This window comes from Alligator mississippiensis, chromosome 12 (genome assembly GCF_030867095.1).
Source record: "Alligator mississippiensis isolate rAllMis1 chromosome 12, rAllMis1, whole genome shotgun sequence".
Lineage (NCBI taxonomy): Eukaryota > Metazoa > Chordata > Crocodylia > Alligatoridae > Alligator > Alligator mississippiensis.
The window spans coordinates 53,471,077-53,486,657 of NC_081835.1; the positions used below are offsets into that span (position 1 = coordinate 53,471,077).

The 15,581-nt window shown below is 40.6% G+C and overlaps 1 protein-coding gene across 7 annotated transcripts in view; it reads right to left on the minus strand.

Moving 5' to 3' along the window:
* Positions 1-260: 260 nt before the first annotated feature.
* Positions 261-15,581, minus strand: part of TNC (tenascin C) — an 85,621-nt gene continuing 70,300 nt past the window's right edge. For all 7 annotated transcript variants that reach the window (XM_059715562.1, XM_059715563.1, XM_019475645.2 and 4 more), the window contains 11 exons: positions 13,899-14,021; positions 11,710-11,853; positions 10,740-10,859; positions 9,138-9,281; positions 7,311-7,441; positions 6,420-6,552; positions 3,884-4,035; positions 3,643-3,739; positions 2,917-3,078; positions 2,077-2,240; positions 261-1,512 (listed from right to left, as the gene is read on the minus strand). In XM_059715562.1, the coding sequence (XP_059571545.1) occupies positions 1,402-1,512; positions 2,077-2,240; positions 2,917-3,078; positions 3,643-3,739; positions 3,884-4,035; positions 6,420-6,552; positions 7,311-7,441; positions 9,138-9,281; positions 10,740-10,859; positions 11,710-11,853; positions 13,899-14,021 (1,481 nt within the window). In that variant the 3' untranslated portion in view covers positions 261-1,401. The remainder of the gene's footprint in view (positions 1,513-2,076; positions 2,241-2,916; positions 3,079-3,642; positions 3,740-3,883; positions 4,036-6,419; positions 6,553-7,310; positions 7,442-9,137; positions 9,282-10,739; positions 10,860-11,709; positions 11,854-13,898; positions 14,022-15,581) is intronic.

The window sequence follows — 15,581 nt, forward strand, 5'->3', positions numbered from 1 at the left end:
ACAATTTCTGGTAGTAGTATACAAAAATCCCGTGGATAAATTTTCAGTTTTAGGCTCTGTTAATATCCTAACAAGGCATATCTTCCCCAGCAACCTTGATCAACAGCATGGGGCCTCTGTTTATTTCGATAACAGCTCCACTCACATCTGCTCTCAGAGAACAACCATCTTCTCTCCAAGCCATGTTTAAGAGATGGGAGCAAAAGTAGTACAAACACATAACTGAGCAGCATAGTCAGAGTAAGGAAGAGAGACCGCAGTTTAAAACAAAATTTCTTTTATTGTCTTTAATCAAAGAGTATAGTACAGAGGAACTACACAAAGGCTTCATTCATATAAAAAACGAGCCCTTTATTTACACAGGTGTTCAGAGTTACCATTTGGTAGCTAATCTCAACATTTTTCTTTTTCTTTTTTTATTTTGTTAGTGATTCCCACCTAGTTAGAAGCAAGAGTTGGTCAGTAATACTTAGAAAAAGCATATTTAATGTGCTTCTTGGTAGGAAAGAAAAAAGAACACCTTCTAAAAACCAACATGAAACTTTTCATTGTAACAAATCCACCAAAATACTTACAACCAAATACTGACAAAAGGAACTGTATTTTCTGAATAAGTTTAATGTTCTGATCATTCTCAGCCTTTCTTATTCCCCTACCTAATAAAAAATACCCTGGATGAGCGTAAACTTGATGCATGAAGAAAAATGTAAAAATGCATTTAAAAGTAATTGTGCTTTTTATTTTTTTAAAAAATTTACAATCAGACACTGTCCTGCTGTGTTTTGGAAAGCACGGTTCCCTTAAAAGAAGACGACAAGCTTAGCTTATTATTATTATCATTATTATTATTACTTTGTCATTATATTAATAATATTAATTTTATGTTTACTATTTAAATCATAGTGCTTCCCCTATCTTTCTCTGTGGTACATGGTATATAGAAAAAAAAAGTTTTCCAATGACCAAAAGTATTCCATTATAACTAATAATAATAATGATAATTGGACATATAAACTTTTGTGTGTAAAATATGGCTGGCTCTAAAACAAACTATCAATGTACAACCTGTTCCCCTGCCCCTTCCCCGAGTCATCCTAGAGACATTTAGATGATGGAAGACTCTCATCACAGAAGCTCTCTAAGGAAAAAAAACAGAAACAACACAGAACCCTTGAATTGTTGTCTTTGGTGTGAAGGACATTAATCATGAATAGCTAGAGCTGCTCTGCTGAAGAATCTGTGGTTGCATAAGGCTTGTCACTTAGACCATAAAAGGAGCCCCAGTTAGGCCAAGGGTCAACTGACGCTTTGGTAAAATTACCAGCCCCTTGCACCCTCCCACCAATTATTCCAGGAAGACCCTCCCAAACCCTCCCCCAACCTCTCTACCATGCCTGGGTTTTATGCTCGCTTTCGTCTTCCTTCTAGGTTCCGGAAGCTGGAGGGTCTCAACTTCATTTCTGCAAACTCAATGGAATATTCATGGCCCTTCCAATGGAACCAGTTAATACCCTGCAAAAACACAAGTGTGGCATGACACCACGTTGGTAAAGTTGTAATATTTAGCATCCTGTTTTCAAAACAATTGCTATCATTGGCTTTACAAAGGCTTTTTGTCACTATAGCACCCTGACAGTTCAAGCAGTGTCACATGAGTTCTTTCATGACTGCTGCTCTTTTACTGTTTCTTCTTAAGTGTTAGTCCACATCAGGCTCTTTCTTTTGGGAAGGGGCAGAGGGAGGGCAGTAGAATCCATTCTTGAATGGATAAAAGCTCTCCCCCATATAAACATTCATGTGAACTCCCACAGAAAGGTGATACAAAAAGAGGGAGGTATGGATTTTTTTGGATCAAATTGCAATTTTCATTTTGTGAATGTTAGTTAGTAATATCCCCCTGTGAGTCATTCAGTTTTCATTATGAGTTTTTTTTCTGGATGCCTCTGAGGTCTTGCATAGTGGCCAATGAAAGAGTTTGGATTACAGAATGGAGGAAGGATGTGATGGGCTGATTTGCCAACAGTCTGATGCCTCCTGGAATACTTATCTTGGCTTGCTTGCAAATGGCAAACTCACCTGACTGTGACTATTGTCACCATATCTGCCCATCAGATTGACCCGGTGGCAGTTCTTGTACCAGAAAGCACCCTTGTATGACAAAGCACAATTAGTGATGGCAGAGTCATTGTCCTTGTCGTAGGTAGAGAAGGACCGTCCATTGTGATATGTCATGGAGTCACCTATGCAGGAAAAAGAGGGAACAGTGTCAAGTTATGGGAAAACATACCTTGTAGCTGCTTATTTTCACCCTGAATGAAGTAATTAAAGTTGGAGTAGTTTTACTACACTTGTAACTCCTACAAAGTGATGCAGATGGAACCCTTGCATTGCAACAGTTTGTATCGGTATTATTTGATATCCATAAGGCTATGTCTGTCAGTTCTCTTATGTGTTCATGTGGACTGGCCCAGAACCACATGTTTTACTCTGATATGATTGCAAGAGATAGCTGAAGTCTTTAACAATATTGTAAAGTATGTTATAGCAAGGATTGGTAATATATTCTTAACAGATGGTAGCATGACAGGTTGTTTTAAACCTTATAAATGACAGCCAAACATTACCGAAATGAGATATATGTCTGTTTAATATGTTCATTTACATTCTGTCCTAAGCATGCTATAAAAATGGGTATATAAATGAATGGAGAATTTAAAATAGAATCATAAAAGAAAGTGACACACTCAACTTTCCATATCCCTAACACAATTCTTCCCTTTGATGACAATGATCTCCATCATTGACATATAGAATTTGTTGTTCTGAGAGAACTGGAATGAAATTGTCACCCAGTGACTATCTGAGGAAATATAAAGCTCATTTTGATTTGGATAAAAAATCAATGTTTCAGCCCACCTGCCGTGCCAGTGTATCCATCCACTTTTAGCCGATATCGGGTCTTGGAGTCTCCAACGCTAAACTTGTCATAGATAGCAAAAGCTGTCTCGCCCTTGTCTCGCAGATCCACACGCAGTTCATACTGGCCCTGAGAGGTGATTTTGTGGAGATTCTCCAGGCCTGAAGTAAGGAAGTGAGGAATAAAGAACAACTATATTGTCTCTGTTGAAAACTTATGTCATCATGTTCTGTCATAAAAGCTAAAAGTAATACTAATACTCTATAAATACATCAAAAGCATAAACAGCAGAAAAGGAAAAGAGCTATTTAAGTGAAAAGAGTATGTGGGCACAGAAACAAATGTACGTACACTGCCCGTGAACAAATTTAGGCTAGAAACTGGAAGCAGGCTTCCACCTAGCAGAGGAGTACGGTTCTGGAACAGCCTTACAATAGGAGTAGAGAGGGCAAAATTCTAGTTTTAAGATGACACGTGATAAATTTATGAATGCAATCATATGATATAAATGCCTCCAGTAGCAGGGAACTGGACTTAATGACCCTGGAGGTCCTTTCTAAACTTCTCTTCCCTTATTTTATTCCATATTGCACCATCGCTGCTATAAGCCTCTTTGCAGTAGAGAACAAAATATTGTTGTTTAGCCAATGGAATCATGAGCATACACCCTTAACCATGAATCAGGCATACTCCTTTTTTCAAGAAACCTCTTGACCCTTGCTTACCGATCCAGAACTCGTCCTTGGGATCACCAAAGCCAGCACTGTATGTCCTCCAATTCCTGTAGAAATCCTCTTTTCCATTATGGCGCCTCAGGAACACCTAAAATCCCAACATGCAAGTAGTTTTACTTCTGACAGATTTTAACACATGCTGTAATACAATGGGGCTTAGCTCTGCTTGGTGCCCTGAGCACAAGACAACAAGGAAACATGGATATACTGGTCCATCCCACTATATACTCACAATCCATCCGCCTCCATCAGAGCCCATGTCACAGTACACCTCCAGTGGCTGAGACTTCTCTCCATTCAGATAAATGGTGTAGAGTCCAGAGGCAGTTTCTCCATTCAATAGAGCTTGAGAGCAGTCTTTAGGGAAAGGATAGAGAAGTCCACCTGCAAGTAAAGGAAGAAAGCTGAGAAGAGCTCTTGAGGAAATATTTATTATAAGTAAGCAAATTAAGACAACTTGCCCAAGGTCTTGCAGCGAGCCAAGGGCACAAACAGCTGTAAGAGGTTCCTATCCTAATCACTAGAAAATCCATGATACAAAAGCTATATACAAAACTACTGATAATTTGTGTTTCATGAATAATTTAGGGACACGCTTTTTAAAGGCAGGATTCTACAGTTTTTGAAAAAGCAACTAATGCATTTATCTACCTACCTATCTGTTATATAAACACAACGTTTAAGTGACTTCAGTTGTATCTGAAACATCTGCAGGGCAAAAGCGCACCTATATTCATTTGCTATATTGGAGTAGGTGTGAAAGTGAAGGCAAAAGCTAAAGTCAAGACAAAAAACCCCAGTACTTCTCCAAAAACAAATGGAATGCAAGCTATATTATAAAATGTGGTATATCAAAAACTTTAAAAACCTGCATTTCCTTTGGTCTATAACTTACTATAATCGGCACATGTATAGGCAATAGAATTTCTTTTAAAAAACCCATAAAAAACCATGAATCCCAAATATGTTAATTACTGGGTATCTTCTCTGGATCTATGAAGTGATGGAAAATACTAATGATCATAACATATTCCATGGAAATATCTGCAACAAGTTTAATTGAGTGTTTGATGTTCTAGATAGGTGAGTTTCCATTTTTTTGTGAGCAACAAGGCCATCTGTAGGTCATGTTTCCTACCCTGTGCCCCATCCACAAAGAATGATAACTCATCGCTGCTTCACCTATAAGATGTAAACATGCAATTGAGAAGAAGAAACTTTTGCAGGGCAGTACTTACATGCTTACTTCCCACTGAAGCCATAAGAATTCATACACATGCTTAAAATTAAGCTGAAATTATGGAGACTCATGTTTTACCTTTAGAATTCAGTCCTTGGTTGTAACCAAGCTGGCAAGCATCACTTAAACACACAAGGATCCAATTCTGATCTCAATTGTTGGTGGACCTCTATTAACTTTAGTGGAGTTACTCTTACTTTGCCACAGAGGTGACTGTGAGCAGAACCAGGACTATGTGCCTTGTATAAGCCCTTGACCTAATTTCAGTACATGTGTACCCAGAATGTGAATATCTGAATATTTGCAAATCTGCATTCGGAAGACCAAAAAGAGAAAAGAACGACAAGCAGAATTTCATAGCAGTTTAAATCCTAAGCAACGCCATTTTATTTTCATTGCCCCAAGAAAAAATGTCATTCAGAGAACTGACTACCAGCTGTGGCAATTTCGATGTGACCTCCTGCAGACCCAGTTCATTATAGCCTTTCCGACTAGAATCAGAAAGAGCACCCAAGAGTAGCAAGGAGAAACTTGATTTCAGCGGGAAGGAGGGAGGAAACTTAGTTCAGGAATTACACTGTGAGGACTTTGGGACAAAACATATTTGGTTCGTTTACATTTTAAAAGTTGGCTTGTTTTACCATGTTTTATTTGAAAAAAAAATGTACATGTTGAGTGGAAATATTTAAAAAAAATGTCCTGTTAATGCTTATACAAGAAAACTGATTTTTTTTTCATCAGAATTGTCATTCATGCTCCATATACATGAAGGGTGGCAGGGCTTATTAGCTGAATTTCATCCTTCCTGTTAAGGGCTAGAAAAAGGATTGTTGCCTAGCATGGAACACAACTTTCTCTGGCCCTCTGTGCTATGATTGGATAGCATGGCTTTTAGCATGCGGTAGGCGTGTCTACACAAGACGTTTACTGCAGAGCTGACTAATTAGCTCCACAGTGAAGTCTCAGCATCTAGACATGTGGTTCTATTAAGCCACGGTAAACTAATAAATGTCTCGGTGGGATAGTACTTGTAAACACAAGTACTATCCTGTGGCAGGGTTATTTAGTGTGCTGCAACACACGTATAGACTCTGACGGGACTGGCTGGGGCATGAGGGTGTTTCCACAGAGGGGGCTATCTGCCGATTAGACCTTCACTGGAGCCCCCTCGTGTCCCAGCCAGGCTCTCTGCAGCATGTTGAGCCAGTCCGGAGCAACCCTGGACTGGCAGGCTGACCCCCTGGGCCCCCTGCCAGCCAGGGCTTCTTCAACCTAGCTCAACATGCTGCAGTCCCGGGTGCACATGTAAATGTGGTGCCCAGGAGCAATAACTCTGGTGCAAACTGCACAAGAGTTTATTCAGGTTCATTAATTTCACGTGTAGACATGATCTGTAAGTGGAATTCAGAGGGAATTGTGTTTGCTTCCTCCAGATCTTAACTTGATGAATGTTTTCAGAACTTTCCAGTGAAAAAGACACAAAGACAACATTTGTAACCAAGTCTCTCCCACACATCAAGGACCTTACTTGTTGTGAAAACAGTCTGGATGACATTGCTCTTCAGGGATCTATGCAGTGCCCTCAGTTTCACTGTGTACTGAGTGGATGGGCTGAGCTCAGACAAATCATAGGAAGTTGACTCAGGTACCAGGATGACTTCCTATAGAGAGAATAAATGAGAAAGAGAAATCTCCAGTTAGAAATCTTATAGGCTGAAACTATTGCGTATTTTAGGTGTTAATTTTTTAAATTTATTTCACTGATGCTTTTTAAAATCATTGAAGTGATTTATTACAAAATGTTTACTCTCAAAAGCTTTTTCCCCTGTTAACTTCTATTAGACGTGTGAGAGAAGTTGTCCAGAAATGAATGTTTAATATCATCATGTTTAACTTGTGTAGCTTAACAACAAATCATGGTAAAAGTCTTTTAGAGTAATGTCTTTAGACAGCATTGATTGAAATTTTGAACTGTGACCAGCAGTTTTGGTTACCCACTCTGAAATAACTCGAAGGCACCAGGTTTTCAAACAAATTGCTGAGCAGTCACCCCTTCAAAATTAGGCCTCCTCAACGAATCTTAAGAGGGCACTCAAAATCACTAATCAGCTTGAAATATGAAGGCCTAACACTTCTATGCCATAGACTTTGAATGGAAGAAAGTAGAGAGTTGTGTGTTATTTTTTGCTTTGCAGAGTATTCATAGCACAGTTTGGTATTCATAGCACAGTTCAGACTGCAGCTAAATCACCATTATAATCTGCAATTCAGGAAGACTCTTAAACTTGTATTTAAATCCATCTCTGTTTGGGCTAGCACTTGAAACACACATTTATGTTCCATTCCCTGGCACATTTTGAGCACATCTACTGCCAACATCCCAATGGCAGACTTCCTGGTTTATATCCAAGTTCTGTACCTTGACTTTGCCATCAGCAGACTCGTAGATTAGGAGATAGCCAGTGGGAGAAGCACGAGGAGGCCTCCATGTCAATACTGCCGTTTCTGATTGAATATCAATAGCACTTAGATCTCTTGGAGCATCCATCCCTGAAAGAGACAAGAAGCAGGCAATTAGCCGTGTTAGTCTGAAGAGTTGAACCTTACAGACTTAACTAATTCACTGATGCATAAACTGTCATAAGCAGCAACTCACTTCAGTGGATATTAAATAAAGAAATAGCATCTGATGAAGGAAACTGTTGCTTATGAATGTGTCTGCCTCTCTGAATTAGTTAGTTTATAAGGTGCAACTTCACCCTGCTTCCTGAAAGAACTGTGACAGAGTTACAGCCACATCCAAGGCATGTCTACATGTGCATTTATGCCAGCTTAAATTTACTGCACAGTATATTACTGTGCAGTAAGCAGGAATAGACTGGCATGTAAAGTATACACATACCTTTTTGTCCCACCATATGCCGGAGATTTGTTGCTTGGGAGCAAGCTCGATTAATCGCACGTGAGCTAATGTGAACAGTGCTGCTCCATGTTCAGTTGTATAAATGGTGAAATGAGTGTCAGAGCACAAAAAGTGGCAGTGGTGCTATTTTGAACTAAAACACCACTGATGTGTTAATTCAAAAGTGCGCTTCTGCCAGTTTCTCAGCACTGTAAGATGTCTACATGTGTGTCACTGTGCAGGAACTAATTGGGCGTTAATGATGCAGGTATCAAATTTACACTCAAGTTGGCATAAGTCACCATATTTACTGCGCAGTACAGGCGTGCACCCATACTGTGCAGTAATTTCACTTACTGTGTAGTAAATGCACACATGTAGACATGCCTCCAAAAAAGCACATCATAGAAGCCATCCTGCAGGCACAGAAATGTGTATTAGTCAGGTATAAAAACCAAAACTTTTCCAACAAAATGTTTCAAACAAAAAATAATCAAATTCTGTGTCTAGTTTAAGAAAAAAAAAAAAAAGAAAGAAATGTATTTTGTTTCTGCTTAAAATGATAGTTCCATTTGGCATTTTGATTTAAAAGTTTTAATTGGAATGTCAATTTAAAGCAAAAATATTCCTTAATAGTTCACATAGGAAAACTGAAGTTTTGTCTTCAGAATGGACATTTTCCTATGAAAAGAAACTTGGTTCCAACAAAACCATATTTTTAGCAGGAAATTAGTTATTGAAACCCTGGCCCATTTCCTACCCTTCAACCTCCTTAAGGGTTAAAAAAAAAGACTATTTAGGAAGAATGTTAGGCCTCGTTAGAGAAGGATGACTATATTGTTAAAATATGACTAGGACTCATGAGCTATGGATTCAGGTCTAAACTCTGAAATAAACTTTCATGAGTAAGCAAACTAATTTTTTTGTACCTCAGTATCTCTTAACTGAAATGAAAATATTTCCTTACCTCCCAGGGATTTGTGTATGGATAATTTAATTCATTAGCATAATGAGGCATAATTTAGAAACTACTGTAGTAGAATCCACAAATATAGATCCTAATGGTGTGAAGAAACTGGGTGGTGGGATCCTACTCTAATGCCCTACTTACTAGATTGTGGGAAATCAGTTGTAGAACTGTGATCTGAGAGGCTAGTCAACTGAACAAGTTACACTACTTCTGGGCTGATCTGTGAGACGACAGACTGCAAATACTATTCTACTTTAGATTTTTGAGTTAAACAGTAGAGCAAGTACAGTGCTGGATTGCTGATAGCTTAAGAAACATAGCCTTTTATAGCACTACATGAGGCTGTAAAGCTGGGGGAAAAGACAATGTGGTACCTGTAGTAAATTTGGTGGATATAGTTGCACTCTGCTGACCATCCTCTACAGCATGGAGCCTCAGTACATACTCAGTTGCAGGTCGAAGGCCATTAAGGTCATATTCCACAGTGTTCCCAGACACCATCTGCTTCACTTCTGGCTCTAAACAGCAAAACACACCGAAATGGGAAGAGATAACTTGTACTGTTTATGGGCAGCTCAAAGTCAATGCAACCCTTCAGCACGATGTGAACTTCACAAAACAGACTTAACACCTGTGATCAGTTTAATTTATCACTGTCTGTGGAATGTGGGAATGAGGCTGAAAGAAGCAGAAGTATTGAGCTCATTGGAATCAGTGCAACCTGCACCGAGACTAAACTTGGGTTGCTGCGGTCTCTATGATCATTTCTGTACAAAAAGTATTTGCACATCATTAGGCACATGATGAAGATACTAAGAGGGCCTGTTTCTTTCCAAAGTGACCACAGATATAATTTCTTGACTGCTCATCATCTGGAACAGGCACTGACAACTAAAGTGGGAATATTTTAAAATAAGTCCAAGTGCTACATCTAGGGAGAAAGAATCACCAACACACCTACAGGTTAGGAGGTGACTTTCTAAGCAGCACAGCAGCAGAAAGGGATCTCAGAGTCATAGTTGACTCCAAAGTGAACAAGAGTCGTCTATGTGATGAAGTGATAAGTAAAGCTAAACACACTCTTTCATGCATTGGAAGGTGCATCACAAGCAGGTCTAAGGAGGCGATGCTTCCCCTCTATGTGACATTGGTAAGATTGCAGCTGGAGTAGTGCGTCCAGTGCTGGGCACTGCACTTCAAAAGGGATGTGGATAACCTTGAGAGAGTTCAGAGGAGGGCTACTTCAGAGTAGGGCTACTCGTATGGTTAAAGGTCTACAGGTTAGATCCTATGAGGAGAAACTGAGGGACCTGAATCTCTTCAGCCTCTGCAAAAGGAGGCTGAGAGGGGATCTTGTAGCTGTCTACAAATTCGCTGAGGGAGGAGGACAGCAAGAAATAGGGGATACTCTGTTAGCAGGGTGCAGCTTGGGGTTACTAGGAACAACGGCCATAAAGTGATGGACAGCAGATTTAGTTTAGACATTAGGAAAAATTTCTTTACAGTAAGGGTTGCCAAAATCTGGAATGGCCTTCCAAGGGAGGTAGTGCTCTTCCCTATCTTGGAGGTCTTTAAGAGGAGACTAGACAAGCAACGAGCTGGGGTCATCTGACCCCAGCGCTCTTTCCTGCCCAGGGCAGGGGGTCGGACTCGATGATCTGCTAAGGTCCCCTCCGACCCTAAAAATCTGTGAAATCTATGAAGTCTAACGTGCATTCAAAATAAAACTCTCCCGTCTTCCATTAGCATGGGTACATGGGGATGCGAAGGCCCTAGCCCCCTTGGGAAGAAGGTTGTCACTTGGAATCCATAAAACTTTCCACATGTCCCTCATCTTACTCTCCTCCCTGCCACCCGGGGCAAAAATAAAAATTGATGCCTGAGCCTGCTGGGTTTCTGTTACTGAATCCATTCTGGATCATCTCTCAGTGGCTGTGGACTTATCAACTCAGAGAACCACCTCTGATTGCACTTACCCTTCTCAGAAATATAGGAGATGACATAATTGTCCACAGCAGCAATTGCTGGCTGCCAGGTTGCTAAGGCCTCAGAATCTGTGATATTCACCACCATTAGGCCAGATGGGCTGTCCAGAGCTGAAGGGGAAGATAATATTGAGGGGATTAAAGAAATACATTAAAAGCCTTTTTGTTACATGCAGTATGGTGGGCTGAGCCCATAATCGAAACTGCACAAACTGCTGCTTGATCTAGTTGATCGGATCCCCGAATGCTTGGGCTCTATAGGAAAGATGCCACGCTATGAAAAATGTCAACAAATGCCACTGGTGCAAAGCAAGGTCATTGCAAGAGAGAATTAAACCAATCCCAAGAGGCATACTCTGATAACTAGTTATATTCATGTTCCCAATCCAAAAGCTCTCAGATACAGTCTTGACATCATCAGTCTTGAGGCTTTTATCAGAGCTGACATATTACTGTCAGCACTCTCCATTTCAAGCAGTTTCTTGGAGGAAACTCAGACTCCTAAGTCTGGGATAAGAAATGATGTCTGTCCACATACATGGTGACCTATTGATTCACTCAGCAATTTTTTAGTTGCATACCCTGCTTTTCTTTTCTTGTTTCCTTTTCTTTTTCTTGTTTTTTCCCCTTGTAGAGACCCTGCCTTTCCCTTCATTTCATGCCTCTCTTTTGAGAACCTGCACTGGTTGCTCTATTAGAGCAGAAAAGGGGACATCAAGTACATCTTCCTCTCTCATGTTGAGTACATTGAACCCTCAGCTGTGGTTCTGAGCTCCTAGTGGTCTAGGAAACAGGTGAACCAGTTATACTACGGTATAGGTTCTCGAGGACTGGGCTCCACCAGGCATGCAAGATTTTGTAGTTTCTGTGATCTTAGGTATCCTTTCATCTCTAATTTCTGAGCCATCTATATGACTACCTGAAAAAGATGAAGTTGAGTCTTCTTTCTCTTTGGTATTACCTGTTTTCAGAGATCCAGAGACAGGTTCACTTTCTTCAAATCCTTTGACAGAGGTGATGTTGACAACATATTCTACACCAGGGATCAGTTTCACCAGCTTGGTCCTAGTCTTGCTTCCATCAACTGTCACAATATTAGGAGTACCTAAGATCAAATGAAATGGTGAAGGAATGGTGAGATGACATCCCAACTAGTGTTTAGGCTTGCCCTTCCATGTTCCAAACAAATACGATCTTTTCTAGCATGAAAATGGGTTTTCCTATGAAGTTGAATTTTCCTCTAGGTTAAAAGCACTAACATAATGGTATTGCCTGGGTGTAGACCAGGGAAAATTTAGCATCTAAGGGTAAATGAAGATAATATAAATATAAATCAAATATGAATCAAAGAGACTGGGTTATTAATATGTATCCCTAGTAGTCAAATAAATGTAAAGAAAAATAAAATCTTACCCTGTAACATGGTATATTTTCATGTGTAAATTAGGCAGCTGTCATGTGCAGCTAGAGATATTTGCATGTGCAGTTAAATATAGGTGAAAATCAAAGCCTTGTTGTAACTATAGACTTATTTTGCTTCTGGAAGGAGATGGAGAAAGGCCAGCTACCTACATCAAGCTTATTGTTGGCCCATCTATATGGTGATTCCTTTGGGAGATCCCACAGCTACCAGCCATGAAATCTTACCTGAATAGACAGCAATATGGGAAGTTTATTTCCCCCAAATTCTGGTGAATGTCTAATATGACACATAAGGACATGTATAATTTAATGTTCCTAAGCATTCTTATTGAATTTAGTGGGACTCTTTAATGTGTGAAGTTATACACATGCTTAAATGGTATTCTGTGTCAGGGCATAAATCTTGGCCTGTCTTCCTTACAGTCAAGTGGCACTTCCAGCATGTTCCTGTTGCCTCTAGAATAGTTCTGCATGCTCTTTGCTAATCCTGAAACATTCCTTAGTTGTGCTAAAGTGCACTGCTCATCTAGGAAGTCGCTTTAAAATGACAGGTTCTTGTCTGTGAATTAAGTGCTAAAACTGAGTGGCGTTGTGTTGAGTGAAATGAAGTATCATTGGCAGAAATTCAACTGAGTTTCAACTAAGTTGGGGTGATTTTGTTAAAGTAATCTTAATCTTTAAAAGGAAGATCTTCCAAGATACTCAGCACACAGGGTGATGAGCTCTTGTGAACACTGGTTTAGGAACCTAAACAGAAAAGTAGATCTTTGGTGAATCTGGTCTCAGATATGGGTTATGAGTATAAGGGAGTCCAGCTTTGAGATCTTTTTCAAATTTGACCCACGGTGTGCAGAACTTGCCATATGTACTGTAAGCCTATTCACGAAACTCACTTCAGTGCACTCCTAAGTTTCTGGCCAGCAGCTGGCTAGCACAATACAATGAACCTCTGTGACCTGAGCCCAGACAGCTACAGACTGGGTGTGTCTACATGAGATGCTTAACTGTGCATTTAGCATAGTTTGCTGCAAAGTAAGCATGTGTGTCTACACGTACACATGCTTACTACATAGAGCTGGTGCTGGGAGCTCCCTGGGGGGCACAGGATCCTGTTCCCTGCCCACCTCTGCAGGGGATTGAGGCACGGGGCTTTGAAAGAGCTGCAGGGGTGGGGTATGTCCCAGTCCCCTACCGCAATCTACCAGTGGGGCAGCTAGCAGCCAGTTAGCTGCTATATGCCTCACTGGCATTTCTGGGTAGGGGGCTGAGACCTGTTCCTCCCCTGCAGCTCTTTTCAAGTCCCCTACCCTTGATTGGGGAACCAGGGCCAGGAGATCCCTGCTGCTGGGCAGGGGAACATTGGACCCACCCCAGCAGCAGGCAGCTCCTGGGGGCCAGGAGACAGCTGTTTCCTGGCCCAGTGCTCCCTGCCAGCCCCTTAGCTAGCACCCAGGGGGAGCCTCGACCTCTCCCAAGTGGCAGCAGGGGCCCATTGCAGGGCTGCAGGAAACTTGGTGCAAAGAACAGCAAATCTCCTCCCTAATCCCTACATGTGTAGGCACCTGCCCAAAAGCATTTACTCCAGAATAGTTTACACCAGAGTAAACTTAGGACAAATCAAATGCATGTGTAGATGTGCCCACTGAGTAATCGACATCAGAATAATGCAATCACTTCAACTTGCTCACTTCTCTCTCACCAGTGTTTTCCATATTCTTGCATTCTCACCTCCAGTTTTGGGGGCATAGAGAATCCGGAAACTTTCCACTCGGGTTCTTGGCAGCATCCAGGTGACTGTAGCTGAGTTTTCAGTGATGTCGGTGAAATTGATTCCTTTGGGAGATCCCATGGCTACCAGCAGAGTAGGGAGAGCGGAGAAACACACCATAGAGAACACAGAAAAAGTTAGATCATGTATTTATCCATCCTTCTCACTGGAATAACATTGATCTCAAGCTTCTATCCCAGGAGAAAAAAGCTATAAATATTCAATCCACACAATGCTAGATCAAAAGATTCCATGCACTTATGATTTTTTATCACACACTTAAAACAATCTTCCTTTTGGTTTTGATTTTTTTTCAATAAAATTACAGCAGTGTTTAGCTTGGTAAAACAGCTGTTAACTATATATACGTAGGATCCTATAATACAGGGAAATACTGGAGACTTCAGTGGCTATGAAAAATTTACATTTATGGGACTATTTTTATTTATTTTTTAATTATAGAAACTCTGCTCTAGTCATAATCCAAATTCATTCAGATTATTTTAGGTTTTCATTTAATCTCCTGAGTCTCACTCATGCATCCTGAAATATATTTGTCCATAGTTGTCTTTAGGTTGGAAAAAGTCTGCTTTCAAGCTGCCAACGCTGTAATAGGGTGGATGACCACTAAGGTCTTGAAACTGGGGTCTGAGTGCATAAAAAGCCCTGTCCTGTGAGATGCTGGACATCCTAAGTGCCTGCTGACTGCAAAGGGAGCTGAGGTAGTAATTTTCAGGATCAAATCCTAAACGATATGCAGAATCCATAAAAATAAAACTAAAGCCTAACCCAAATAAAAGTTGGTGAAGGAGCAGTGTAAAGAGGGTACTCTTTGCACCAAAGAAAGGACTTCCAGCATACAGAGAGAAGGCAGCAAAATCCTACCTCTATCTCTTTGCAGTAGCAGGCAACAGGTTAGAGGTATCCAGTGGGACCATAGCTGTAAATGGACCTGCCTGGTGATATTCGTAATGGACTATAGTATCGTTTGTGGCATGGCTATACTAATCTTACTAATATGTACTGCTAACTCTGCTCCCTGATTACCAAAAAAATAAATAAAATTAAAAAGAAGGGATTCCCTCACTTTAGCCCCAAAGTAGGGCCCCTTACTTAAAGCCTCTTTAACTTGGTCTTTGCATATAAGATTAGGATTTTACCATAGGGAGAAAGACAGGAAAAATACTTTCCCTGGCTCTGAAGTGATGGAATATTTAGAGTCAGAGAACAAATGGTTTAGAGGGAGGTAGACAGGGAAGGAATTTATTTAATTTTCACTCCTACATCTAAAACCGTTTCTCTTGCTCTCTCCAAAGTGAGGGGTCTCACTAGGCAGAATTTAAAGTGGCACAGATGAGCCATGTGCCTTGTGAAGGAATGGCAGCTCGTGTCTGAGCAGCAAGCTCTTTGGGCAGAAGCTGTCTTATTCTGTACAACAGTGAGCACATTGTTGGCACTTAATAAATAAGAATAACAACATAGGGTGGATTCATTGGTATGCTCCAGTAGCTTTGTGCCTCTCTGGAAATGCCAACCAGTTAAGCTGGATTTGTGTCTGATTTGCATTACCAGAGAACCAGAAGCCAGAGCATGCACAAAATATAGATCCATCTTTATTTTTGCATAGGTGGAACCCGTGAGCT